This window comes from Gadus morhua, chromosome 20 (assembly GCF_902167405.1).
Source record: "Gadus morhua chromosome 20, gadMor3.0, whole genome shotgun sequence".
Lineage (NCBI taxonomy): Eukaryota > Metazoa > Chordata > Actinopteri > Gadiformes > Gadidae > Gadus > Gadus morhua.
Window position 1 is genome coordinate 11,235,289 of NC_044067.1, and position 26,557 is coordinate 11,261,845.

The 26,557-nt window shown below is 47.3% G+C and overlaps 3 protein-coding genes across 4 annotated transcripts; 1 reads left to right on the top strand and 2 right to left on the bottom strand.

Moving 5' to 3' along the window:
- Positions 1 to 1,441: 1,441 nt before the first annotated feature.
- Positions 1,442 to 3,276, bottom strand: gdf3 (growth differentiation factor 3). The gene is made up of 2 exons (XM_030342597.1): positions 2,880 to 3,276; positions 1,442 to 2,426 (listed from the first exon to the last, which is right to left on the bottom strand). Exons 1-2 carry the CDS (start codon positions 3,145 to 3,147, stop codon positions 1,567 to 1,569), a joined length of 1,128 nt encoding a protein of 375 aa, XP_030198457.1. The 5' UTR covers positions 3,148 to 3,276; the 3' UTR covers positions 1,442 to 1,566.
- Positions 3,277 to 4,063: 787 nt separating this feature from the next.
- LOC115533293 (leucine-rich repeat neuronal protein 4) lies at positions 4,064 to 7,482 on the top strand. Of its 2 annotated transcripts, none has more exons than XM_030343717.1 (3): positions 4,064 to 4,353; positions 4,616 to 4,765; positions 4,948 to 7,482. In XM_030343717.1, exons 1-3 carry the CDS (start codon positions 4,328 to 4,330, stop codon positions 6,047 to 6,049), a joined length of 1,278 nt encoding a protein of 425 aa, XP_030199577.1. In that variant the 5' UTR covers positions 4,064 to 4,327; the 3' UTR covers positions 6,050 to 7,482. The 2 variants fall into 2 exon arrangements, with proteins under 2 accessions (XP_030199577.1, XP_030199578.1); XM_030343718.1 differs by having other exon boundaries at positions 4,619 to 4,765.
- trappc10 (trafficking protein particle complex subunit 10) lies at positions 6,967 to 26,536 on the bottom strand. Its single transcript, XM_030343716.1, has 23 exons — positions 26,359 to 26,536; positions 24,984 to 25,065; positions 24,610 to 24,745; positions 21,820 to 22,019; positions 20,987 to 21,182; positions 20,332 to 20,443; positions 19,591 to 19,838; positions 19,000 to 19,146; positions 18,224 to 18,338; positions 17,225 to 17,301; positions 16,932 to 17,023; positions 16,570 to 16,710; positions 15,812 to 15,921; positions 15,113 to 15,648; positions 14,797 to 14,938; positions 14,316 to 14,474; positions 13,328 to 13,557; positions 11,804 to 11,904; positions 11,399 to 11,522; positions 10,736 to 10,900; positions 10,025 to 10,205; positions 9,286 to 9,480; positions 6,967 to 8,540 (listed from the first exon to the last, which is right to left on the bottom strand). Exons 1-23 carry the CDS (start codon positions 26,417 to 26,419, stop codon positions 8,293 to 8,295), a joined length of 3,798 nt encoding a protein of 1,265 aa, XP_030199576.1. The 5' UTR covers positions 26,420 to 26,536; the 3' UTR covers positions 6,967 to 8,292.
- Between the last annotated feature and the right edge of the window lie 21 nt (positions 26,537 to 26,557).

The window sequence follows — 26,557 nt, forward strand, 5'->3', positions numbered from 1 at the left end:
TCCCATCCAGTCTCTATTACCAGCTGAAACACATTGACATGGGTAAATATAAGACATTTCAGTCGTTTCCCTCCTGCCAGAAAATGATCTCAAGCCGAATCTTGGTAGGCCTACTGAAATGTTTTATATGCCTTAAAATGAGTTGAGAACATTCATGAGTATCAAATTACATGAATTATATCCCATCCAGTGTCTATTACCAGCTGAAACACATTGACATTGGTAAATATAAGACATTTCAGTCGTTTCCCTCCTGCCAGAAAATGATCTGAAGCCGAATCTTGGTACTGAAATGTTTTATATGCCTTAAAATGAGTGGATAACATTCATGAGTATCAAATTACATAGATTATAGCCCATCCAGTGTCTATTACCAGCTGAAACACCTTCACATGGGCAAATATAAGACATTTCAGTCGTTTCCCTCCTGCCAGAAAATGATCTGAAGCCGAATCTTGGTACTGAAATGTTTTATATGCCTTAAAATGAGTGGAGAACATTCATGAGTATCAAATTACATAGATTATATATCCCATCCAGCAAACTCGGGTCTCCCGTATTACAGGTCTAATGCTGACCACCAAACCAACTGCTGGTTCCTGATTTTGATAGAATACATATATTTGTCTAAAAATGCGTGGAGAAAACATCCTGGTTAATAGAAGCAATTCATTTAATTATTTTATTTGCATCATGTAATACACAAAAGTTTTTCTCCCCGTAGTGAAAATATAGGCTGTTTGTAATTCATTTAGTCTATGTAAATTTATGACAATCATGAGGGCTTGGCGGAACCTTCTGATGGTAGGCCTACAGTTTCCGACAGATGGACTTCTCTGAAACACCGATCAAGTAAGCCTGACAGTTAGCCTGGTTCTTTATCAGGTCAGGTCGAACAGGTCAGTTTGGTCTGCTAAATTGCCATGGCTACTTAGTGGAGATTCCCCAAGTCACGTTAATGGAACGCAATTAAAGTAGGGAGGCTAAGATAAATAAGCCCGGCTTTGCCTTTAGGTTGGTTGAGGGACACCCCTTCGGTCTACTAAAAGATTGTCCTTAAATCTGTATAGGCCTATAATAAGACCAACATTTATATTCTTGGGGCCAGCATGCACTTCACAGATGGCAACTTCCAAATCTCAGCACATACTCTCCATAACATTCTAAACATGGCTGGATCAGTGCCACTTTTTCATCTCTGCTACCGAACATTTTTCCAGTTGTAATCCCTCGTTTAATACTTTGGCATTTAGAGCAAGCTATAATTAAACCTCCCCAACTTTAGTTTGCTCATCGCATGCCTCCTTCTGCAGAGGGCAGCCTAGTGCAGCGCACTGCAGCCGTTTAGGCTATGAAAAAGTATTCATCCAGAAGAAAATCTCTTCGCGTTTGCCGCATGTCAAAACCGATATATTAAACGTAAAAAAAAAAAAAAATGTCAGTCCTTTCCACAACAATCCTTTATTTAAAAAAAGTAACCTATACACAATGTTAAAGTTCTGAACCCCTGTTCCACCACCAGGTGTTTTGAGCACGAATGTGGACCAGACACGTCCCTTCGCACGCTCATCGACAGCCGCACTCGTCCACCACCATGTCCTGGTAGTGCCGCAGGACCACGTTGTCGTTGTTGTCGTAGTACAGCATGGAGATGGGCGAGAGACGGATGGGCACGCAGCATGGCTGCGGGGTCCCGCGTGGGTCCAGCGAGTGCACTAGGGTCTGCAAGATGGCGTGGTTGGTGCCGTTCAGGCTCTCGCTAAGCGGGAAGGGGCACTCGCCGTGGCAGTAGTTTGCCAGGTAGCCCTGCGGCGCGATGATCCAGTCCTGCCACCCCACGTCCTTGAAGTCGATGTAGAGGCGCCGAGGTTTGCACACGTTGCTGGGCGTCACGGGGAGGTGGACGGCGCTCCGCCGCCGTCTGGAGCGACACTGCTGGGGGTTGAGGGACACCGCCACCAGGGCGGCGTGGACCTCTGGCGGCGGCGCAGACACGGCCGCCGGCTGCAGCGGGAGAGTGTTCCCGGGGCGGAAGGGGAGTAGCTCCTCCTCCGGGTCATTTCTCGGCGGCTGCAGCGCCAGCACCAGGCCGTAGTTGCGGCCCGCCTTTCGCCAGGTCTCGGCCAGGGAGGTAAGGTCCAGTGTGAGTGAGGCGGGCTCGGGTCCAAGTGCCACCGACTGGGATAAAAGGAGCCTTCGGTTAGCCTCGTGGCTCGCGCCCCTCAGAGTGGTTCTAACTACTTTATACAGGGACACGTCGAGGGTCCGGGGCCCCAGGAAAAACTCCGGGGCCCTGAACACACCCCACTGAAACTTGACCTCCAGACGGGCCAGAGAGAGCTGCTCCACGGGCTGCAGGACCGACATGTTGAAGAACAGTTGCTTCTCCACGCAGTCCTGGCCGCCCCAGCAAGACACCGATCTGCCTGCAATACAGGAATTAGACAAAATAGACACAACATGAGGGCCTCCAAATTAGGGTGACAAGATTTCTGAAGTGAAAAACCAGGCATTTGTACTTTGGTGGTCCATATGTCAACTAAATATCTGATATTATCCGTTCACCCATTTCGGCCTCCAAATTGAAAAACTGACTTCGGTCGTTTGGTGTCAAATATGTAAAAATAGCTGCCATGTCGGAAACTTCAAAAAAAATGAATTTCCGATTATTTTAATGGTATGTAGAATGCCCACTGTAGTATAATATTTGCAACTACATGCCAAATGGTTTAATGGCCCATTATGATGCGTTAGACGCATAAGCAAGACAAAAAAGTAAGCACCTTGAGACTCAAAACAAATATTAAAGTAACCACAAAAGTAAACTCGCTTGTTTGAATTTTTATTGAAAGTCTGATTAATAGGCCAAAATGTTTTACCCTGGTCCTGCACGTATCGAATGATGTTTCCGCGCACGCCGTACTCGGACACCATGCACGACTCGCTTTCCTGGACCTCGTCGCCCTTACTCCTTTGAAACATCCGCCACAACATGGACGGAACCCGTCTGGAGGCTCCTGCGGCAGTCGGCCTGGTGGAGAGCCCGAGGGAATCTAAAAACAAACGCTCTCGAGAATCCACCTCCTCCACGTTAGTTAGGGCAAATGTGCCCGTAAATAAAACGCTTAAAAACACGAAACAAGTCATCTTTTCAAGAGGGGCATAGATTTGACTTATACGCACAATCGCGTCTCGCGGGGCAGAGATGCCTTTGTTTTTATTGCCATTTTAACTCCTGCACCGAGACGCAGGTGACTGAGTAGTGGCGTGATTGGCCGACAGGGCCAGCTATCTATTGGCACCATGGCGAGAGAGATATCTTATGCTAATTAGTGTCAGCCAGCACATGGGGGGACAGAGAGGGTTGGGGTTTCACTGGTGGCCCTTTGCGAAAAATATATAATGTGTAAAAATAAAATTATCTAAAATGTCTTCATTCATAGCATTCATCCTAGTTAAACTGGATATGTTTGAATCAATTACACATATTAGTTATTCAATAAATGACATGAGTATCAGTTAGGGTTAGGATTAGTGTTGGGAGAAAGGTGGAACCTTTTACAAAGTTATTCGATATAAGAGAGAGTGATAGGTCCATGCCTGGTACCGACCCGTGTGTGTGTGTGTGTGTGTGGGGGGGGGGGGGGGGGGGGGGGGGGAGAGGGGGTTAGCATGTGTGTGTTCGTTAGAGAGAGAGAGAGAGAGTTTGGGTCAGTGTGTGTGTGTGTGTGTGTTTGTGTATGCGCCTGTGTGTTGGCTCACTTGACAACTCTTATCAGTATGAGCTCAACTCTCAGATATGCGGAGGCATTCCGGAGGGTTCTCTGTATCTGCAGCCGTGGGAGACTGGTACGGGGGACCGCTCCATCCCCCATGGTGCCTCTGGGCCGCTATAAGGACCACCCCAACCACCCCTCAAATATGGTCAGAGTTGTGGGGGTTTAAAACACTGCCAACACATACAATATACTCAATGTGTGTGTGTGTGTGTGTGTGTGTTTGGGGGAGTGGGGGAGTGGGGGGGGGGGGGGGTGTTGGGGTAATACACAGAGAGAGAGAGAGGGAGAGATAGACTTTGAGAGCAGTAGAGAGACAGACACAGAAAGAGAGGGAGACCAAGGGAAAAACAGAAGGTGGCACATCGTAGCTGTGGTAGCAGTTATCTGGCAGCAGTGGAGTAAAAGTGCAGGACAGCCCTGTCGTCCGTGTGGGGTTTAGGAGCCTCAAGCACTGCTTGACCACGACACAGAGTAGAGCAGCAGAGTAGAGTCAATGTAGAGCAGGATTCTACCTTTTGGTCGATCCCAAATAACCATTCTGGAGTCTCATGGATTCCAGAAGAGTGACATGCTGGTGAGATAAGTTTTGGTGTTTTTGTGTGTGTGTGTGTGTGTGTGTGTGTGTGTGTGTGTGTGTGTGTGTGTGTGTGTGTGTGTGTGTGTGTGTGTGTGTGTGTGTGTGTGTGTGTGTGTGTGTGTGTTTGTGTGTGTGTGGGGGGGAGATCTAAAGAGATATTATGTATAGTTGTGTGTTTTTTTTGCAGTGCTTTGTTTTGGTGTCTGTGTATGAGTTACATGGACACACACACACACAAACTCAATCATTCCCTGTGCTGTAGTTGGGCCTGGGCTCTCTGTATTCTGTGGATTGCAGCAGCAGATCGGCCATTATCCGTCCCCATAGCAAAGGTCTTCACAGGCATGGCTGACCGCCTCACTTTCACCCCAGAACCTCACAGCACTGCCCACACTGTTGTAGGCTCCAGGTGAGTTCATAGTTCTTTGCTCATTTTGTAAATATATGCCGAATGATTGTTTTTGTGTTATGTGCTAGTTCTCCAAAAAAAGAAAAAGTAGTTGCACTTGATTCATCCATTTCTGACTTTAAGTTAACTTGAAGATTTGACTGATTAGACGCCTGCTTCTTTGCCTGTTTGTTTATGTCTAGAGTGTTTGAAAGTGCCCCTGGAGCGCCTGCGTTCTACACCACAGAGTCTGCATCAATACCTGCCGGCGCGAGCGTAGCATCTACCGTTAGCGCAAAGGGGCCGACTGCACCCCCCGGGCGAGTGGTTCCGTCAGAAGCCCCTCTGGCTCTGTCAACACCACCTTACACGCTGTCCCCCCGACCCATGGGTACAACCATGATCCAGCAACCTGCGAGCCCCAGCCCCACACAGGGCCCCACCAGCAGAGAGGAGATTACTCCATCTGCTTACGGACCTCCAGCCACCCCATCCAGGAGCTCCACTCTACTCACACCAAGAAACAGCAGCAGCTCCCCCCCGCCGGCAGGAGAGAGGAGCCAACAGGAACCCGCTGTGGAGCCGAGTACAGGGCCCCAGACGGCGCCGGCTCCTCTGTGTGACTACGACCAGTGTGTCCATCTGCAGAGGCCCTGCCCCGAGCTCCAGCAGCTCCGGGGCTGGCCCTGCAGGTGCCCGGCCCAGAGCAACGCCGCCCCCGCAGGGACCCCAGGCCCGGTGGTGGCCCTGGAGGTGACGAGGGCGTGGCCGACGTCCGCCAGCGTGCGCTGGTGCGCCCCGGACTCGCCGCTGAGCGCGTTCCGGGTGTGGGTGCTGCGCGGCGACGGGAGCGCGGTGAGCAACGGCAGCGTGGGCCCGCGGACCCGGCAGACGGACGTCTTCGGCCTGTCGGCGGGCGGACGCGCGTACCGCGTGTGCGTGAGCGCGCAGAGCGCGGCGGGCGCGCTGTCGCACGCGCGCTGCGTGAGCGTCGCCACCCCCGTGGACGCGGGGGCCGTCGCCGCGCACGTTCTGTCGGGGGCCTGCGGCGTCCTGCTGCTGGCGGCCGTGGTGCTGAGCCTGTGTCTGTACCGCCAGTGCCAGAGGAGGAGGGGCGAGGCGTCGCGTGCTGAACCCACCACGCACCTCCTCCCCGCGGCGCACGCCTTCCAGGACCAGCGCCCGTTATGCAGCATGGTGTCCATCGCCAACCCCGCCTACACGCCCGCTAGTGAGCAGAGAGCGCCCGCGGCTGACCAGGGCGCCCACAGAGCGCCTGCCAAGAAATCAGCCAACGCGAGATAGGTTCTTGGGATTGTGGTTATTGCAGTTGGGTCTTTTTTCTTTCTTGTTATATTCACGCCTGCACTATGTAACTTTATACCGCAGCTATTTACTGCATCAAATACCCGAACTGGAGGGTTTGTCATAAATAAAACGCACCCATCCACGAGTCAATCCATCTGTATTATATTATTATTATTATTATTTCAACTATACCTGCAGCTACAATCCAAGCCGCCAGAGGCTGCTAATTGACAAACATCGTGCTGGTTTATATCCATGGTTTATAAATCTACTAGATGGAGATTTGTTTTTCACAATTATTTTTTCTTATTTGAGTCAGTAGTTGATATATTATCTGCATATTTTGCAGGTAAAAACTACCATACAGAACTACCTTTGAGTCAAATACTAACAATAGCATTTCTTTTATTAAAATATGATAAATGAATGAAGTAAAATTATATCTGAACTGCCCGTTTTCGCCCAAAAATATCACCATCCCAAAAACAGCTTCGGGAGGGCAGCGAACCAAAGCTAAAGGTTAACTAACAAGTTCTTGGTTTGGAAAGTTTAGGGATATTGTTTGTGTCGGGTTGAATACATGTACTCTTACTGTTTAGACCTCACTGCTGTAAGGTTAGGCCAGGTGTAGAAGTTGGGCTATGGAAATTGACTACAGATGTTTATTGTTTCATATAGCGTGAAAAATTGATGTTATGCTAGGTCTTGGTAAAGGTCAGGATGGTGATACATCTTACTGAATAATAAGTGAATAAGTTAAACAACAGTTTTCAGGAATTCTACATACTTACTATGATGAGATATTGAGTACCTCACTTTCTGATTTCTTTATATTCCAATTAAAATATATTTGCACAAGTTTGACAACTTGCTTGTCATTTTGAAAGAGTAAAAAAAGGTAAGTTATAAAGTTATATTTTTATTTTATTTTTTATTTACAAAACCCCACTGCACAAAGTCAACTCCAATGCTTTTTTTTAATATATACTTGGAAATCATAGATTTTGTTGAAGATTGAAATCACATTTATTTACAGACCAGTATGTACAGTGCCCAGAGAAATGGAGTATAATTACAATGTGGTGAGGAAGGGCTTTTACGGTCAGCTTCGAGGTGACACTCTGTTCCATGAGTAATCCTTTCATTCATTTCTACCAGGTCCTACAATACGTGTGCATAGCTCAGACACAGATTCAGCAACGCTTACGCACCCCTTGAGACACACGCACTAGATATACACAAACTATAAAATGGACAAAGACAATATAGATAGATATTGTCCACTGGCTCATCCTTAGTTTTAAGAATCACTCACTAGATCACACATACTCCTATGAGGACATAGAGACACACCCACACACAAACACACACACACACACACACACACACACACACACACACACACACACACACACACACACACACACACACACACACACACACACACACACACACACACACACACACACACACACACACACACTCACACTCAAAATACAGTACTTCAGTAGTCGAGCAACTCCCAGTAGTCTTGCGTTACAGACAGGCTATGTGGGGCTTTGGTGCATCTGAATTCTAGCATTTTCTTCAAGGGAGGCGGACACTGTTCCTGCATTAGCCCTGGCCACAAATGTCTGGCACAGGGTTTGGCAACAGGTGGCCGCAAAGCATCATGGGACAGCGAACATTCATAGTTCCACAGAGCGGGAAGGGGTGGGACTTTGTTTGTCGCGTATGAGATGAGCGGCCAAATATATAGATCTCTAGATTGTTTTAATGTGCTAGGTGGGGAAGTGCGTGGGTGGGGGGGGGGGGGGAGTGATGGAGGGATGAGGGTGGGGTGACGGGGGGGGGGGGGGTCAGCAGTAGCAGCAGATGTCCTTCGTCCGTCGCTGAGTGTTCTTGGGGGACGTCTCCGTTGACGATAAAGTGTCCTTCTTGCAGGGGTTGGGGGCTTCAAAAGGGGGCTGGAGCGGGTGGGGTGGAGGGGGTCCAGCGAACCAGACTTCCAACCCCTCCCCCCCCCGCCAAGTGCTCAAGGCCAGCTCAGTGCCGTGTAAAGGTGGGAGGAGGGCGGGGGGGGGACGGGGACGCGAGGTGAGGTGAGGTGGCGTCGGGCGGTGAGGACATCAGGACGGAGCTGGTAGGAGGGGGGTCGGGGTGGTAGTAGTAGTAGTAGTAGTAGTAGTAGTAATAATAAGTCCAGCCACCGGGTGGGTGGGGGCCGGCGAGGGGGGCTGTCACGTGGCGTTGACCTCCATGATGTGGTCGTCGGTGGCGGGCAGCACCAGCACCTGCTGGGCGTGGCTGTGGTTGAACACCTGCCCCGGGCCGAAGGGCTCCAGGCGGGGCATGGGCAGGCCCCGCTGCTGCTCGCCGCTGCCCAGCGAGTGCACGCTGCCGCGGCTGCGGAGGCTGGCCGTGTCGCCCTGGGGGTCGTCCAGGTTCTTGTCCAGGAGGGAGAGGGTGTCGTTCTCCACGCAGCTGTCTGTGGGGGGGGGGGGGGGGGGAGGCAACAGGACAGGCGGTCAACAGGGTTCAAACACGGGTAAGAATGGGTCATCAGTGCTGCTATTAAGTATTTTACTTCAAAAGGAACATACTAGACGTAATGTAAAAAAGAAAAGGGGAAGAAATGCAAAAAGAAGCGCTAACGTGCCTCATTAATATCCCCCGTAACCACCCTGAGGGTGAGAATGAGGACGGTTTGCCTACCCTCGTACAGTACATGACATTTGTCAAGCCAAGTCTAAACGCAAGACCTCTAATGGTCTCGTCCGATCCGACCCAATCAAACTGGCTACAGTGTCATCGTGGTCAAGGTAGTGCTGGGCAATGTAGCAGGACTGCTTTTGTGGCCGAACACAGACCAAAGCCTTGTATATCATATAAATAACAATAATTTAAGGATATTCACAAGAACATTCAACAATTATGATATGTTATTGAGATAGTAAATTATTTGTATTGTGATAAAGGTTTCAGCCCAAAATAAATTGCATATAGAAAATGATGTTATATTGCGATATCGTAGCACTCAAAGCAATTGACATTGCTTATATAATGAATTTTATTCCCATGAATGATTCTCACACTTTTTAGCCAACGCATCGCCATGGCTCAATGCACTTACTGCGGGTCGCTTTGGACGAAAGCTTCAGCTCAACACATGTAATGTCACGTAGTAGACATGTTAGTACACACATCAGTGGTGGGGGGGGGGGGGGACTCACCAGGGTCCGGCTGGATGGCCTGCGTGGCCGTGTGCGGCAGGTACTTGAACACCTTGATCTTTGGGAAGGGCAGGTGGCCGGCGAACAGGGGCATGACCTCGATGTGCGCCCTGTGCGTGGCGTTGGCCGCCACGGGCATGGACACCATGCCGGAGCTCTTGCCACACACCGCCCAGTTGCTACTGCTGTCGGCCACTGTATGATGTAACGATGCGATTCGTCACTTTAGCTACACATCCCTCTGTTCGCAAACGCGGAGCCACTTTTGTTTTATGTATTGTTATTGTTGATTGATTGCTTTGCCATTTACTGTCTGAATTGTCACAAGAACACAGAGCTGAAAGGGGGATGACTTAAATTAGCTTGTAGCTGGGCCACAGCTTTTAAAATCAGTTGAAACCAGCAGGTCATCCTCCAACACCTCGGTCATTAAAATACCATACAATACCAGCCCATGGGTCATAATGAAATGGATGATCTACAGGGAGACAATATCGCTACATAAGCCCCAAAATTGAAGTTCTGTTTATTAATTACAGTTCGCTGTACATTCCCCCACTTATTAAACAGCTAATTATTGAAGAAATGAACAATTTCACATAATATATGCCAACAAAAAATATTTGATGGATTTAAAAGATATATTATTAGGCTTGTGGTCGTGATACTGCAACAAATACAACGTGGGGCGGGGATACAATCCTCACCGTTATAAAACATTAGATGTAGGCTTCCTTACCTTCATACATGAGCTTTGTGGTCCGGAGGCCGTCTGAGTCGGTCTTGCCCTCCTCTGCCAGCTCTCCCTCGGCGGGCTCCGTCAGCCTCGTGATGCACACCTCCAGCCCACAGAGGGTGCCAGAGCGACACTGCTGCTCCCCGGTCGCAGGGAGGATCTCAGCCCGCACGCTGTACAGGGTCTGGTGAGGGACAAACAACGCCTTAATGGAAACTCCGACTTAATTTCCATTTCCATAACGGTACAGTTGTACTGAGATGGCACAGAGCCTGAACCGTTTCGTTGAGGGAAGGGGGGAAAAAATCATTCTTGTGGCCAAGTTTGTGTTGGCCAATCACATGCTTGCAGATCCCAAGCTCTAGGAACATGATTGATCCAAACAAATATGAAGCGAAGGAAAGTGAACCGCCCAGTTCAACCACACGTGTACATAATACTTTAGATATGAAGCCAAAGTCCGATTTGTGAGACTAAATTGGACCATCAGATTTGGGTCAATAGAATGTCAAGTGTTAAATTCATTTAACCATCTAACGTGTCTCCCTGTGGCATAACTAAACCAAAAATCAAGGCCGGTTTGTCCGACTAGGATTGCTTCTTTGCATTATTCTCACGGGGAAGCGTACCCTGATCTGATTACATCACCACCGGGTATGTGTCTGTGTGCACCCCTAATTAAAAGAGGGAGCGTGGAAGGTGGCCGGTGCTTACGGTGACTCTCTCCAGCTGGAACTGGTAGAGGAAGGGCTTGAAGGAGGAGGCGGGCTGGCCCAGCGGGGAGAAGCTGGCGGAGAACACGCACTGGAGACACGAGGGAAGGTCCGTCTTCCACCGCACCTCCCACAGGCAGAACACGCTCTGCTTACTGCACACCAGCTGGACCCACACACACACACACACACACACACACACACACACACACACACACACACACACACACACACACACACACACACACACACACACACACACACACACACACACACACACACACACACAGTTAACGAGGACCAAACAGTGATGCTTTTGTTATGCGAGATCAACATCATTTTTGTCGTCATATTTTAAAAAGGTCAAGACAAAAAGGGGCACAGAAATGACTTGATTTTTTATAAATACACCTTTAAAAGGGGTGTAGCAATTTGAGTGACCCAGTCAAGAAAGCTTTTTTTTAAATACAAATACCTTTATCCACATGACCTCTAGTCTACAGTGTCCTTACAATGGCCTTTGAACTAACGGTCAAAGGATGAAACGGATGATGTTATTACAAACTATTTCGGCAGAGTCATTTTCAAAGTAAAGGAGACATAAATAAGAAATGAAATAGCCACAAACTAAGTAAGACCGGAGGAGTGAGTTTGTGATGGCCACCTGCTGGGCTTTAGTGTTGAGGGACTGCAGCTCCAGCGACGCCTCCTGCTTCTCTGACAGACTCAGCTCAGCCAGCTGGAAGCTGGCGTCCGACACGTTCTGCACGCACACCTGGATGTACTTCCTGAGAGGGTCAAAAGGTGATGCATCAAGATGGAGGGTTTCAGCAGAGCAAATTATGTGCATTCAAATAGGGCGCAAAAGGTGCGGGAAATCACACGAGAGATCGATAAAAGTCATAAAAAAGAAAAGTCATTGTTTATACAGGGCAGCACTTCAGTTTTACTGCAAGTGCCAATCCCCACTATTGCCTCAAGAGGTTTATGGGGGCTTTTCCAATATTGGCGGCACAAGCATACAATGGTAACATTTTAATATGTATTCTCTAAGCAATGGGCTGCTCACCTGTTTCCGGCGGAGAGGAGGGAGTGTTTGGTCTTGAAGGGGATGTAGAAGGTGAGGGGTAGCAGCGTGGAGTAGATGGACCAGGGGCAGTCTATAGACATCTAGGGATGACAAGAGACACTGTGATTGGTCGATGTCCGCGGGCACTACACTCAATCATTTTTCAATGAGGCTTTAATGTTTTGTGGAGGATTCTGGGAAAGGAAACTGCCAGGACTGGTTTTGAGGAATGGGAAATGAGCTCAAGTTATGCAAGTGCATGTCAATTTGAGGCTTTTAATCAAATACCAGTGTAGCAATTGTGATGCTACACATTCCACCTAGGCGACTTTAACTGGGCTCCTCCATAACAAAGATGTTGGAACCGGTTTATTGCCAAGGTTGAGTGTAATGACACAGCAGGTGTAGCATGCTGCATGCCGTAGACCTCTTTGAGACTGTATAGGTGATTCATGGTCGTGTGTGTGTGTGTGTGTGTGTGTGTGTGTGTGTGTGTGTGTGTGTGTGTGTGTGTGTGTGTGTGTGTGTGTGTGTGTGTGTGTGTGTGTGTGTGTGTGTGTGTGTGTGTGTGTGTGTGTGTGTGTGTGTGTGTGTGTGTGTAGAATGTGTGGGCGAGAGCTCCCTGTCCATCCAGTCTTCGGATTGCGCATACAGGTGCGCCGCGTCACCCAGCCCCAGAGTCCGACTTGGACCAGGTGAGGCTTCTTAAACCAGCCATCCCTTTCTTTTATTCCTTATTCCCTTTCATCTTTTCCTCCCTTTATTTTTTATAGTACATGTGTCATTTCATTGAAGGACTTTCATTATATTGTTTGCATGTACTTCTTCACTATAAATGATACTGTGTTTTTTTTCTCTGTAAAGCACATTGAACTGCTTGATGTAAGAAATGCGCTATACAAATAAAATTGCCTTGCCTTAAACCAGCCATTGTTCAAACACACAAACAGTTTCCAGTTTCCACCAGAAGCAGAGTATACAAAGTATTTGATTGATAATAAACACAAACTTAAACAGTTAAAGCCTAACTTATTGCAGTTCTGCTTAAACTGCATAACATTAGCAGACCTATGAGGAGAGGACACACTTTAGTCATAAAACCCTGTCCATTCCCAGCTAATTAACAGACCAGACAATTGCAAGTGTGGGTGTTGGCTACCAAGACTATGTTGACTTGGTTTATAAATTGCATCTTGAGTTGCTCATATTTTGTTCTCTTTCTCTATCAGCAGGTGCAGACTTTTACATTTATGCTTCATGCAGGCCGTCAGACTGTTGCCCTGCAGCCTGATATGTACATAGAGAGTGAATGAAGTTTTGATTATTTGACACTGTGTGTAATATTAGGGTTAGTCTAACCCTTATTTTAATTATTTTTTGGGGACATCATAGTTCTGACGGTAGGCGTGTGTCGCTTAGGCCCTCAGCTGTACGTTGCTGTGGGAAACCCTGCGATTATGTATATTGCACTGTGCATAGAAGCTCTGTGGGAGCGAAAAGACGGGGTGGGAGTGTGGAACTCACCCGCTGGTCGATGGCCGTCATCGGGGTGTCGGGATGGCTGTAGCTGCGGGGCCGGTGGCGCACCTCCCCGTTGGTGAGCCTCTCGTTTGGGGGGCGGTCGGGCCCCGGGGGGATGACGCAGAGCACCTCCAGGTGGAACTCCAGCGTGTGGTAGGGAGGGGTGGGGGGCAGGCTGATGCTGGTCACCTTCTCCGAGGACTGGATGGACAGGGAGCTCTCGCCCACACATTCTACACACACACACACACACACACACACACACACACACACACACACACACACACACACACACACACACACACACACACACACACACACACACACACACACACACACACACACACACACACAGATTAAATAAGTAAAAGAAGAAGGTTTCAATCCAAGTAGGGTTGAAAATCTAATTAATCATTCAAAAGTGTTGTCCCTTAAATCGTCTATCTCAGTGCTCAGGTTCTTGGGAAAATCAACCCTGATCATAATATCAAATTATATAACCTTCCTTTACGTTACTAGTGAATTAAATAGGCCTTTGTATAAATTGTTTTTGCAAAGATATTTCCTTTCCTGTGGGTCTGTCTGTCTGTCTGTATACATGGGTGGTTCTGTCTGTCTGTCTGTCTGTCTGTATGTCTGTCTGTATACATGGGTGGTTCTGTCTGTCTGTCTGTATCCGTGGGCGGGTCAGTCTGTCTGTCTGTCTGTATACATGGGTGGGTCTGTCTGTATACGTCGGTGGGTCTGTATGTCTGTCTGTATACATGGGTGGTTCTGTCTGTCTGTCTGTATAGGTTGGCGGGTCTGTCTGTCTGTCTACGCGGTTCCTTACTGACTGTATCCGTGGGTCAGTCTGTCTACGTGGTTCCTTACTGACTGTATCCGTGGGTCTGTCTGTCTATGTGGTTCCTTGCTGTCTGTATCCATGTGTCTGTCTGTCTACGTGGTTCCTTACTGACTGTATCCATGTGTGCGTGCGGGGGTGCCTCACCGTTGGTGGGGCTGAGGATGGAGGCCTTGCAGGCGGCGGAGGGCAGCAGGGGCATGGCGTCGCTGTTGCTGAGCTGCAGCGCGTCGCCCTTCTTCACGGCGTAGTGGCCCGTGAGCAGGGTGAACCTCACGCTCTGAGGCAGGCCGGCCAGCAGCGGCTCTGCACGGACACAACAGTCAGGCAGCGTTGTTCAGGAATCGCAGTTAAGAAAGGAACCGCATGCATTCCTACACTGACTTTGTCATTGGTTTCGGAGACATGAATGAGTCAGAGGGTGTGGCAAAGGTTCAACACAATGAACGGTAATCACCTTTTGTCATCCTGTCAGAGCAAATGTCATGCAGTGCTTCTTGATCTATCTCTTATGTCGTGCGAGTGCATCTTCAGCATCTTTGTTTCAGTGTCTATTTTGCATTTGGAGGTCTGGCACTTAAGGCTTTGGATCTAAACCGATCAAAAGGCTGAAGCCGGGGACACTGACCAGAGAGAGGCTCCACGGTGAGCTGGGGCTCCTGGGAGTACACCTCGTACTGGATCAGTGGGTAGATGTGGGGCAGCACAAACTGGACCTGGCCCACCGTGGCACACAGCTGCCTCAGGGTGTACGTGCCCGGGTCACCGCTCTGAAACACACACGCAAGAGAATGGCATATTTATGAGAACGCATTGTAAGGGAATAAAGGGAAGAGCTGAATAATAAAATCAGAAGGAGGACGGAGCCAAAGGGAAACAGAGCAACGTGGAGGACATCAACAGCGTTCAGTTCGCCGTGGGAGCCACACAGACACTGCTCTTACCGGCGCCGTGAACACGACGGCGTTGTTCCCGGGCTCCAGCGTCACGTCCTGCACCTTCAGCATTTGCGCCCCGTCGTCCACGGCGACGGAGGGCGGGCTAACGCTGTTGGCCGTGTCGGGCGACAGGCCGCTGTCGTGGCGCCGCATGACCAGGTGGGTGTTCTTGCACACGATGCCCGTGGAGTTGAGCGAGTTGTCCGAGGGGCTGCGGTCCTGGATCTCGTCCAGCTCCAGCGAGGGCGTGGTGGCCGAGGCCGGCACGGCGTTCCCCGAGGAGTGGGGCTGGGCGAAGTGCACCGTGCCCGGGTTGGTCTGCCTCGGCGGGCCCTTGGACCGGCCGTGGGTGCCCGCCTGCTCCAGGCTGAAGTGGATGCTGGCCGAGAGCTGCTGGATGCGCACGGCCACGGGCATCAGGCAGCGCAGGCTCAGCTCCACCTGAAGGACGGCGCCCGAGTGCACGGAGGCCGTGGACGGACGGAACTCCAGCCGCGTGAGCTGGGCGAAGGCGGTCATGCTGAGGGTGACTTTCTGAGCGGCTGATGGAGGAAGGGAACAAAAGACGATGATTCACTTCGATGCAATGTGTGAGCTCACGAGCATGTGTGAGCTCATGAACAATATGTGAGCTCATGAACAATATGTGAGCTCATGAGCGTGCTGCAAAGGCACGTCTGCTTTGTAGCAGACGTGCACACTTACACTTGTCTGTTGATTTGCTTGCAAAGGACAGGATTTCCTGACAGAAGTTTTTCCTCTCCTCGTCGGTTAGATTTGCATCACCCGCCAACAAGGCGCACGTCTGCAGATAGCTACATAGTTTGTCAAGGAAAACTGTTCAGACGCTATCTTGATTCAATGCTCAAAGTGAACCGGTGGGAAAGCAATTGTTTCTCATTAAATTTGTGTTGTTATACAAACATTTCCTCTTTCCTTATAATAATAATAATAATAAATTGGATTGATATAGTGTCTTTCTAGGACTCAAAGTTGCTTTACACTGAGGGAAAGTGGTATATCAAACAACAGAAATACAGCACTGAAACACGTGTGGATGGGGGGGGCTAAGAGAAGGCAGTAGAGAAAAGATGGGTCTTGGAAAACTGGGAGGGACTTTGACATTACAATTACTATTAGAGCATTTAGCAGGCCCTTTTATCCAAAGCGACTTAAATCAGTTAATACACACATTGACACACCGACGGCAGAGTCAACCATGCAAGGCGACAGCCAGCTCGTCAGGAGCAGTCAGGGTTGAGTGTCTTGCTCAGGGACACATCAACACTCAGCTAGGAGGAGCTGGGGATCGAACTAGCGGTTACAAGACAACTGCTCTGCCTCCTGAGCTGATGAGTAAATTGAGCGCAGGTTGTCGTGTACACCTGGGAGGACATTTACTCTGCGATCCTGGAATCCTCCACACGTATTTAATGTGACGGCCGAGGCTTTGAAAAGGATACTCCTCAGTCCTCCCCAGCAGCTTCTGGCACGCTGCAATGTTTTTCCTGGTGTGCGTGACAGGCAAGCTCCATCCCTCCGACACGTAGGACTTCAGGGCTTCCTGGAGGAAGACCTCAGCCCGTTCGGGTTCCCCTTTCCTCCTGATCACACACACACACACACACACACACACACACACACACACACACACACACACACACACACACACACACACACACACACACACACACACACACACACACACACACACACACACACACACACACACACACACACACACACACGACGGCTGAATAAATAGGAAGTGGACAGGGATGTTGATGTTGCTGCAACACACAACGGGAATGTCTCTCTTCCTTACATGTAGAACTCAGCGAGGCTTTTCCCCACCAGCCTGGCTGACCTCAGCCTGTTGATTTCCTTGTACATCTCCATGGCAGCGTGAGAGAGCTCCTGGAAGATAGAGAAGGAAAAGGAAAAGCAGAAGGAAAGGAAAAGGGGAAGAAATTGTGTGGTAAAAAGGGAAGGAGGACATTTTTTTAGATAGGAAAATGACTTCAAGGACAAATGTTCATGTGTGGCAGCGTGTCTTGTGACTTTGTGTAAACATATTTGAAATCGTTTTTTGCTGAAGCAAACCATAATACCACTCACGAGGTAGTGCCTCTCGAAGGCCACCACGGACGATAAGGCCTCTTTGAGCTTCTTGTAAGGGCTCAGCAAGCTGTTGACTGTGGCGAGGGAAAAACAAGATATTGTTTAACCATTTATTGTAGCGGACGATAATATATATAATATAATGTAAACCAAGTTACACAAAGCGTGTTCTTAATATTAGTTCCTCACACACACTCACAAACTTTTTAAAGGTTTTTGTTGAATAGGGATATTGGACGGAGACCAACAGCTAGGGAAGCAGCTACAGTGTTTAAAAGAACAACTATAAAATCCATATAAATAAAAATTCCTCTTTTCCACCGACAGTACCAGCAAAACTTGCCATGACTAAGCGTGGCACGACTTGGTTTGGTTCCAGGCACGTCGTGTTTCCATATAGAATGAATTACCTCTTCATCCTGGGCAGGTCGTCATAGCACGCGTGCGCGAAACTGCAATTACATTATCCACGTGACACATATACAGTATAGACAGGGCTACACACAGGAGCGTCTCCACCACTTTCATGGCCCACGGCGTGTTCTTGCGCGCTGATCCCGCCATGTTCAATAATCAATCACTATTGTTGACTGAACGCTGATGCTAGTATTTAAAGATGTCGGGTGTCGGGTGTCTCGGACGTCTCGCTCATCATTATTCGTCCAGTGGCGTCACTCTCTGACCAATCAGTGGCCAGCAGCCTGTTTACGTTACACCAAAGAATCAGATCAGCCCTCTTGGAACCTCGACGGAGGTGAGACTAAAAAAGTACCAGGTACCAGGTACCTCATTTTGGTGATCGAAACGCAAGAAAAGGCGGGCCAAGTCGAGTCAAGTCGAGGTGGTACTATCGCTGGAAAAGGGCGATAAGACAACAATTTAATTATTTTGTTGATCTTCTGGTTGAGTTGTAAGGATGAGCTGCAAGGGTTAAGTGGTACAGTCTCGTTGACAGGGTCAAAGTGTGACGTGCACATGAAGGGAGCAGCCTCTTACTGGTCTCGGGTCTCTCATCGCCCAGGCCTGCCAGCAGGTCCACAGTCCGGTTCAGATCTTCCGAGGTCGGACCCTTCTCTGACACCAGGCCGCACAGCTCGCCCAGGCACTTGAGCTTTAGAGGGACACAATGAGGGCTGAGTTAGAAAAGTATAAAAAAATTCAATTGAACGATTTGATATATATTCTTAAAAAGGCTTACATTATTTTTTAAACGTTCATACATTTTTATGAGCTTTAAGTTTACTCATTCGAAGAACAAACACTCAAGAGCATTTGTTTATGTGTCATTGAATAAAGTTATTTTTGGCATACATGTTAAACATTAACCTTTTAGCAATGGTCTACACCAAATGATAGGGATCCCTGTCAAGTTAATCATTTAAAGCAATGGGTATTGTAACTGAAATATCCCTTGTTGAACTTGAATCGAAATCACCAACTTCTGAATCAGAACTTTACATGAAAATCAATGCTTACACGTGTGGAGACACAGCGCAACATCTAGATATCTTACAGGTATGAAACAACAATTTTTAGATTTCACAGATTCCTAGCAAATGGCTACAGAAAGCTTAAAATAATATACAAACATATTGTATGGGCTAGTTGAAGCAAACCATCTTCAATAAAAAAAAAAAATAGGAGCTCTGAGGTAGGGAAAGTTAACAAACACTAAAACAAATCCATGAAAAGGTGACTTCTGACGGAGTGCGGTGTGATTAACACTCTTGGGTGAAACGTTAGCAGCATGGCGTGTGCAGCCCCTCCGGTACCTTGTCTGTAGCGTAGGCCCAGAGGCCTACCGTGTGCGAGCAGTTGGCGGCCAGCTGGGCTGGGTCACAGCAGCCCTCGATCCGGTGCAGAACCTCCAGGCAGCTGAGGAACACCCAGCAGTCCAGAGCGCCCTCCAGGACTGACACCTAAACAACATCGTCATCAGCATCATCAACATCCCAATAAAGCATATCGTTAGCCTCATATGAAAATTGTCAAAAACAAGTGGACTTGATGTCTTAGGCAGATAGTGATCATTGAAAGTAAAAAGCACTCTGATTGGCTTAGGATATAGCCAATGAGGCAACGTGAATCAGCAGCGTTAGGAGAGCAGTTAGGTTAGATATCACAATTTGGCCAAAATATGACTTAGGCACTTATGCTACTTGAATAGAATCACGCAAGTCAGCCAACTCTACTCGTTAACAGAAACAGCGGGAAACCGTACGGAGTTCTCTCTTAATCCATTTAATCGCGACAGAAAATCGAGACTATACCCTGACCATTTGTATACATTTGAGTTTGTCCCATGGGTCAGTGACGCGGTGCACAGGAACGGAAAGAGGCTGAGGCTATGCTTAAAAACACACCTCCAGCAGGTGGAGCTCCTGCACACAGTTGTGCAGCAGCTCCAGGGCCCGCTGCGTGACCTCCCAGGGCCTCTGCAGGAAGATGAGCAGGGTGCACTGGCGGGAGAACAGGTAGCTCCTGAGGTCCAGCAGGCTGGCCTCGCCCCGCTGGATGCTGTCCCGCTTCTCCATGTCGATGGGCCGCCGCAGCATCAGCCCGCTCCAGTTCTGGACCGGCGCGCAGAACGAGCCCAGCCAGTTGGCGCCGTCTGTTTGGGCCGGGGACAGGGACGAAAGGAAGGAGATGCAAATGGCTCATTTTTTTTTTTTTGCTCAACAAAGTAAGTAAGACAAAAAGGTTTAGATCGATTTTAGAGAACTAAACTTAAAAACATCCTCTACAGCTGAATGCTTTTTGGTGTCTGAGGACAACTTGTCCATGCTGGCAGGCATTACATTTGAACCATGTTTTTCTTCTTGAAATGAAGCCCACAACACACATCTGGCTAGCGGGTTTTACCAAATCAAAGTAAAAAAACTGATAGATTACAATGGCAGTTATTCTCTGTTTGTATCAGTACTACTTAGTTACGACAATGTACACACTACATTCTAAATTATGTACAATGCAGTTGTGCCGACTTTGTAGAATGTAAGCCCAAAAGACTTTCGTATTCTCACTGATATGACAACACTAAGATATTGAGATCGGAACACATCCAGCAAACAAATGTGTTAATTATCAGGAATTGTTTACTGTACCTCCCGCTCCAAAGTTGAGGACGTACTGGGTGAAAAGGGCATCCAGTTCATCGTATTGAACCAAGGCATCCTCGAACTGCTGCAGCATCTCAAACACAAAGGCCAGCTCCTCCTACATAACACAAAACATATGGTCATTACCATTTGGGTAGAACCATGAAAGCGGTCTTGTTTCATCATTCAGATAGACACGCTCCCCGCATTGCCCATCCTTTGGATTGCCTTCATGGTTTACTTACAGCTTATAGCAACGTTAACTTAACAGCCAGCACATCAAGTCATCACATTCGTGTATAAGCCAGGGTAGGAATTGTACCTTTTTTATATTTTTTTAAAACAAGGGTTTTTTATTTGCCCACGTGTTATATCTTTTAGAGGTACTTTGATAATTCCAAGGCCAATTTCATCAAACTATTGGAAATGCCTTTCTTTTTACATGGAAGGCCAATATTTTCAAGTCAAAATAATGGTCTGATTAATCTACTTTGAAAATATTAATTTGATGAATTAGATGAATTAGATGCAGATCTTTTGCAGACACAGAGTGAAACACAGCCGTTAACTCTTTTTTGACTGAGGCTTTGAGTCATCCCGATTTCAAAAAGGGAAACAAAATAAATGCTGGGGTCAAATGCGCCAGCTGCATCCCACACACCTGCACCATGAAGTACTCGCAGAAGCTCCAGCCGGGCTGCGTGCGCTTCTCCCGCAGCGTGCGCATGTCGTCCTCAAAGCGGCCCAGGTTCTTGGTGAAGGACATGAGCAGCAGGGTGCGCAGCTTCAGCAGGAAGGAGCTCCACGACTCCTGGGACCGGGACGAGTCCTTCAGGGGGTCCGACAGCACCACGCACCTGGAGGACGGGAGGAAGGACGGGTTAGGGCTTGGATGTTTACCGTGCCTCTGAGCGAAGCCATTTGTAAGGCCTACCCCCCCTCCCCCTCTCCCCCGGGGGCTCCACTGAAAATGCTGCATCGCGTCACATCAGCCTGGCATTATCTCAAGTGCTTATCGTTTATGAGTGAATGACATCAATAAATATATGGCCTGTTAAGCCCGTTGTGACTGTGTCTGTGAATAAGGGCTATACCGATAACATTTAATTTAATTGAATAAAACCTAATGCATTTGCGAAAAGCTGCCCCTTGGACATGGGTATTTAAAGGTGACATATTATACCACTAGGTGTGAGTGCGATTAGCTGCTAAAAGCCGTCATGAAAATCTGCCTCTTCTGACATCACAAGTGGGCGTGTCCACCTAGATGTATGACAGATAGATGAGAACCATTTATAATAGTCCACTGGGTAGGCTGGTAGACTGATTCATGTTTTTTTTTCGAAAACGGCTTGTAACGGCTAATCACACTCACACCTGGAGGTATAATAGTGTGTATTTATAAAAAGTTTTCAAGAGAAACGTGAATTTTGAAATCACTGATTGGACTTGATCCTGCTGTCCGGGTAGGATCAAGTCCACCCCCCCCATTACCTGTCGCTCTGCTTGTTGCAGAAATCATTGCGGATCTTGTCCACGATGGAGGAGCGAGGCAGGATGTTGGTCTTGTTCTTCTTCTTGGCATCGTTGGTTTCCACGACGACGATGACCCAGTCGACCGAGCCGTGGCCGCGGAGGCTGTTCTGCCAGCGTGTCATGTCCTCCTTCACCGACCCCTTGTATGCCTCCGTGTCCTAGAAAAGAAGAGAAGATAGAAATAAAATGTCAGTTATTCATAGCACGTGCGTACAATCGCAGGCCCGTACGATTCCCGGCCTAGTTATGAAAGGTTGGAGGAAAAAAGGACTATTCGTTATTCACACACTAACAACACTGTTGCTGGGGAGAAATCTGTTCGACTGGACTTTTGGTTTAAGGTGATCTCATTAGCTTGGTGTCAGTAGTAAGGGTAGAAAACATGCACAGGCCAAACTTTGAAATAGGAGTATAGGCCCTTATATTGTCACAAGGGTTAATACATATTCAAGGCTAATGCATCAAATCAAACAGGCTTAAACCAAATATTGACAGAATGCCTCTATGTGCATTGCTCAAAGAATCGTTTGTGATAGACAATGATAAGAGTCCATAGTTATTCAGACACATGTTTAAATGGCTACATCCACAGTCGATCAAAGTACACATCTCATTTGTGTACTTGACTCAGAAGTGCTTCAGAACAAATGCTAGAATGAGCCAGGTTATATCATTGTCATTCACTATAAAGGAATAAAGCCTAGTTCAGAAAATGTGGGGCAGCATTGAGCCCATACAAAGCAGGTAAGATGTATGATAAAAGAGCAGAATATCAGCACTTGTGTACTACAACAACACCTTTATTTCACCTACTAGGTCAATATAGAATAAGCGGTTTGCCTATCTAGTTTCTTTGTTTCCCCATCTACTTTTGTTTGTGGAACTCTATCAGCTATAATCCCTAATATGAGGGCTTTGGCAGTCATGATTTGTCTAGGCCTGTTAAGTGCTTTGAGATGAGATGAATTATAACAGAGGGAAAGTGCTTCAATCTTACACAATTGCCTCTGGTGTGGGGAGAGGCACCCTGGCAAAGTTCCCAGGTTGAACATTTAAAGAGACAACATTGGCCATTATTATCATCCTCTGATTGGAATCAGAAACTTCCATAGTACTTAACCAACAGCTTTGCAGTGACATGAATTGATCATTGTCCATTACTATAAATTCATAGCATTCAACTCGAGTAGAACAAGGGAGCTCTTACAGTGTCCCTTGATATTTGAAGTGGTTTTAATTCTACAATGTTGGTTGCTTGAAGATCAACAATACATAAACGATGAACACAACATATTGTAAACATCAGCAGAACGGTTGACCTTGGGTTACACAATCTCTCTGGAGTATAAACAAACCTACCGCTCAAAAAGATTATTTATTGCAGTAAACAAGCTGATGCATGAGAAGTTCTTCAAAACGTTTGCTTGATAAGAAACAGACATGGCCTGCAGCTGATACTATGATCGATTGCTCACACGCGGCAGTCCTGACCACCTGTTTCTCAAGCCTCAGTCCTGACCACCTGTTTCTCAAGCCTCATGCAAGAGACTAACATCTAGTTCCTCCAACAGCCTTTGGGTGGTTCACGGTAGGTGGATGCAGTGACATGCCACCATTCTAAGTGAATGTATAGAAAATGGATTTCATTCACGTAATGTAAAGTCAATACACTTTGTTCAGTAAGGATCTCAGTGGTAATTCATCTCCATATTATGTGTTCAGTGATTCGCTGTTTGACATTTTATACTTCATTCCAAAGTTATGAAGGATTTAATATTCATGAGTTTTAGCCATTGAGTGCAATGCAATGTGCCAAATATGGATGGTATCCGATGGTGATTGCATAGAAGGGCAAAGTCCTAAGAAGGCCAATCTACACCCTCAAAATAGTTTACCATCCATATTTATTACAGTCTATGATTGCCCCTCAGAAAATGTACATTACGCAGGTCCTTCTTCATTTTAAACACTCCCTTGATTTGCTTGCCAGAATAACAAGCTAATGGAAAGTCCAAATGAAACGCGATTGATTGTGGCAGGGGTATAGGTCTCTACTTCTCGCACACCCAGAAGAAATGCCAACCAAAACTATTCCAGTAGTGGGTAATGTAATGCGAGTGTGCATTATGTGTGTTTCCTGGGTTTCGATGACACCGCTTCCTGAAAAAACATTGCTTCACAACCAAATTTCTGGATAGCTGATCAAGCAGATCAAACAAATCTGTGAATGGTTAGCCCGATTGCCAATGAAAAGACCAGGATCTGGATGAATAGGCCTATCTAGACAAGCAAATTCCAATACAGCAAGGATTTGCATAAAAATATGACATTGTTCACCTTAGGCAAATTGAGTGGAATAAAACAAGCATGCCCCTTATGTTTGCCTCGGTGGCATTACCCATTGACCGCAGACAATGCCTGCAGACAATTCAAAAAAGAACCCACTCTTTGTTGCCCTCTGATATCCCAAAGATACGTGATAAACTGGTCAATCCAACTGGTTATTTGTTTTTTTTGTAGTCCCTGGATGTTCACATTCTCAAGCAAATCATCTTAGGTTTACATGATATGAGGTCAAGACAGAAGCACCTTTCAACAAACCATTGGTACAATTTAAGCATAGCCTACATATCTAACATTTACAGGCATACATACAGGCATTTTAATAAATATGAAAAAGCGGTTTCTGGGGGTTTATATACTGTAGGCAGGCACGTACATACTGTATAAATCTCTAAGGCTACTCACACAGCAGTCTGTCCAGTAGATATGGAGAAAGGGGAAGGTGAGGAGAGCTTTGTTGCCTTCCTTGGGAAGGAGCTCCTCTTTAAATTGCACAAAGTTAGCCTCCAGATGGATCATCTTGGGTGCTCGGCCATAGGTCCTGGACACAAAATGAAACAAGTAGGGTGTTTAGCCTCTATCCCCAACACAATAGTACCTATTACCTATTAAATTATAGAACCTTTATCCTTAACTGTTTCCACTGGTAATAATTTGATAGACTATTAATAGGTCCATGATATATACTTGAAACTTCCCATTATCAGTTATCTTTTTATCTATCTATTTATCCATGTATCCCTCACCAACGCCATAAATTAAACAGCAGGGCAACTCACCTCCTCCATTCCATTGGCTCCCGAGGAAGCTGTTGGGCCAATGGGGTGTAGAGGGATGTAAACAAGGCCTGGTCTCCACCACCTGTAAGGATTGACCCCGAAGAAGAGGCACCGGTAGAAAGTCACTTTCCATAAGCAGTGCACGAACGGCTGATATCCAATAAATATCAAATCATCAACAGTCAACTGCACATTAGTTTTAAAATAGCAAACGTTGTGCAACCACACATCATGACAACCACATTAGGCTCAGCTGCACACTATGTTCTGTAAAACTCAAATGGCAACGGTCTGGCGACATATCATCACATGCAGCTAATTATAATTTACAGCCATCTTATTATTATGTTTAAGTCACAGACATGTTAGCCAACTTCCAAATTAAACTACAGCCAAAGTAAACATCCGATTAGACTCCATATTGGCACGCCAACCATAGTTACTGGAAGATGCATTCGTCTCAGCGTTCTAACCAGACTCATAAATCACTCTGACGGTGATGGTATCGATTACCAGCAGTAAGGTGACTTTAACCTAGTTGATCTAGGTCTATCTCATAAAATAAAAAAGGACTTCCAAAATGTCTTAATGAAATATCGCTGGAGGTGGAAGATCAAAAATGTTCTGATAGGCGTCAGAACCAGCGTTGCACCACTGCCGTAAAGAACGCCAAAATCGCGTCCTTTTAATGACAGCAGGACTAAATTGACAACGGCTCCTCTGCCTAGGGCTTTTGCTTCTGTTTATTCGTCATACAAGTCACATGCTTAAGTAAAATTATTTTCTATCAACATTTAGCTTTTGGGAACGTTGACATACATACACACATAAAGGGCCGCTCACAACCCGAACGTCTGAATCCTTAAAATGGACCAGCCTGTAATGTAAAGTCGCCCATGGCCCCTCTAGTGGGGTCAATTCTTAAAATAACCATAGTCGCTTGCAAGTACCGCCAACAAGGGATTTAGGATTGTATTCTGATATAATGCGACCATATGTACTGGCGAGACCACTGGGCTCCAGCTGTCAGTGGGTCGTTGACTGGGAGCTGCAAGGTGGATTCCTGCTCGGTGACAGCAGGTAACCGAGACTGCAGCAGCGGCTAGTGACGTACCAGGGACGGCTAGGCCTAATGGTCACTTCGGAAAGCTCTTAACTGAAATTACACATTTCATGAAATGTGTACACTCGGCTTTGGCGTATGCCACGAAACAAACTGTTGTAGGCAGCCGAACGTTAGCTCAAATGCAGTCAAAACGCCACCCTAGTCCAACCTAATGTGTGCAGGCTTGCTATCCTCCGCTAGCCTAGCCCGGGTTAGCTGTCAGGGCTCGCAGCAGAAGAGTTCAACAGATCCTCGCGAAGAAACACTCACATGTCACGATCGGCTTGTTTTCCATTGTATAAATGATCGGCTTTTCTTCTTGGGGCTCCATGTGTCTTAGCGATAGCCCCCCATGAACATGACACCCAAACAGCAGCCTTGTTGTTAATAAGTGCTTATGTATGCAGTTGTGTTGAATCGGTGGGGCCCGTGTCCACCTTGCACTTCCTGGAACACCTCAAACACAGAG

What these genes read in the sequence shown, in the direction of transcription:
- gdf3 (XM_030342597.1), bottom strand. Translation starts at nt 3,147, where the DNA reads ATGACTTGTTTCGTGTTTTTAAGCGTTTTATTTACGGGCACATTTGCC. An exon ending in TCGATACGTGCAGGACCAGG is followed by an intron (nt 2,427 to 2,879) that starts GTAAAACATTTT and finishes CCTGTATTGCAG; the next exon opens with GCAGATCGGTGTCTTGCTGG.
- LOC115533293 (XM_030343717.1), top strand. Translation starts at nt 4,328, where the DNA reads ATGGATTCCAGAAGAGTGACATGCTG. An exon ending in TCCAGAAGAGTGACATGCTG is followed by an intron (nt 4,354 to 4,615) that starts GTGAGATAAGTT and finishes TTCCCTGTGCTG; the next exon opens with TAGTTGGGCCTGGGCTCTCT. An exon ending in CACACTGTTGTAGGCTCCAG is followed by an intron (nt 4,766 to 4,947) that starts GTGAGTTCATAG and finishes GTTTATGTCTAG; the next exon opens with AGTGTTTGAAAGTGCCCCTG.
- trappc10 (XM_030343716.1), bottom strand. Translation starts at nt 26,419, where the DNA reads ATGGAGCCCCAAGAAGAAAAGCCGATCATTTATACAATGGAAAACAAG. An exon ending in CCTCAACTTTGGAGCGGGAG is followed by an intron (nt 19,839 to 20,331) that starts GTACAGTAAACA and finishes CGGCCCAAACAG; the next exon opens with ACGGCGCCAACTGGCTGGGC. An exon ending in TGACGGCCATCGACCAGCGG is followed by an intron (nt 11,905 to 13,327) that starts GTGAGTTCCACA and finishes TGTCATCCCTAG; the next exon opens with ATGTCTATAGACTGCCCCTG.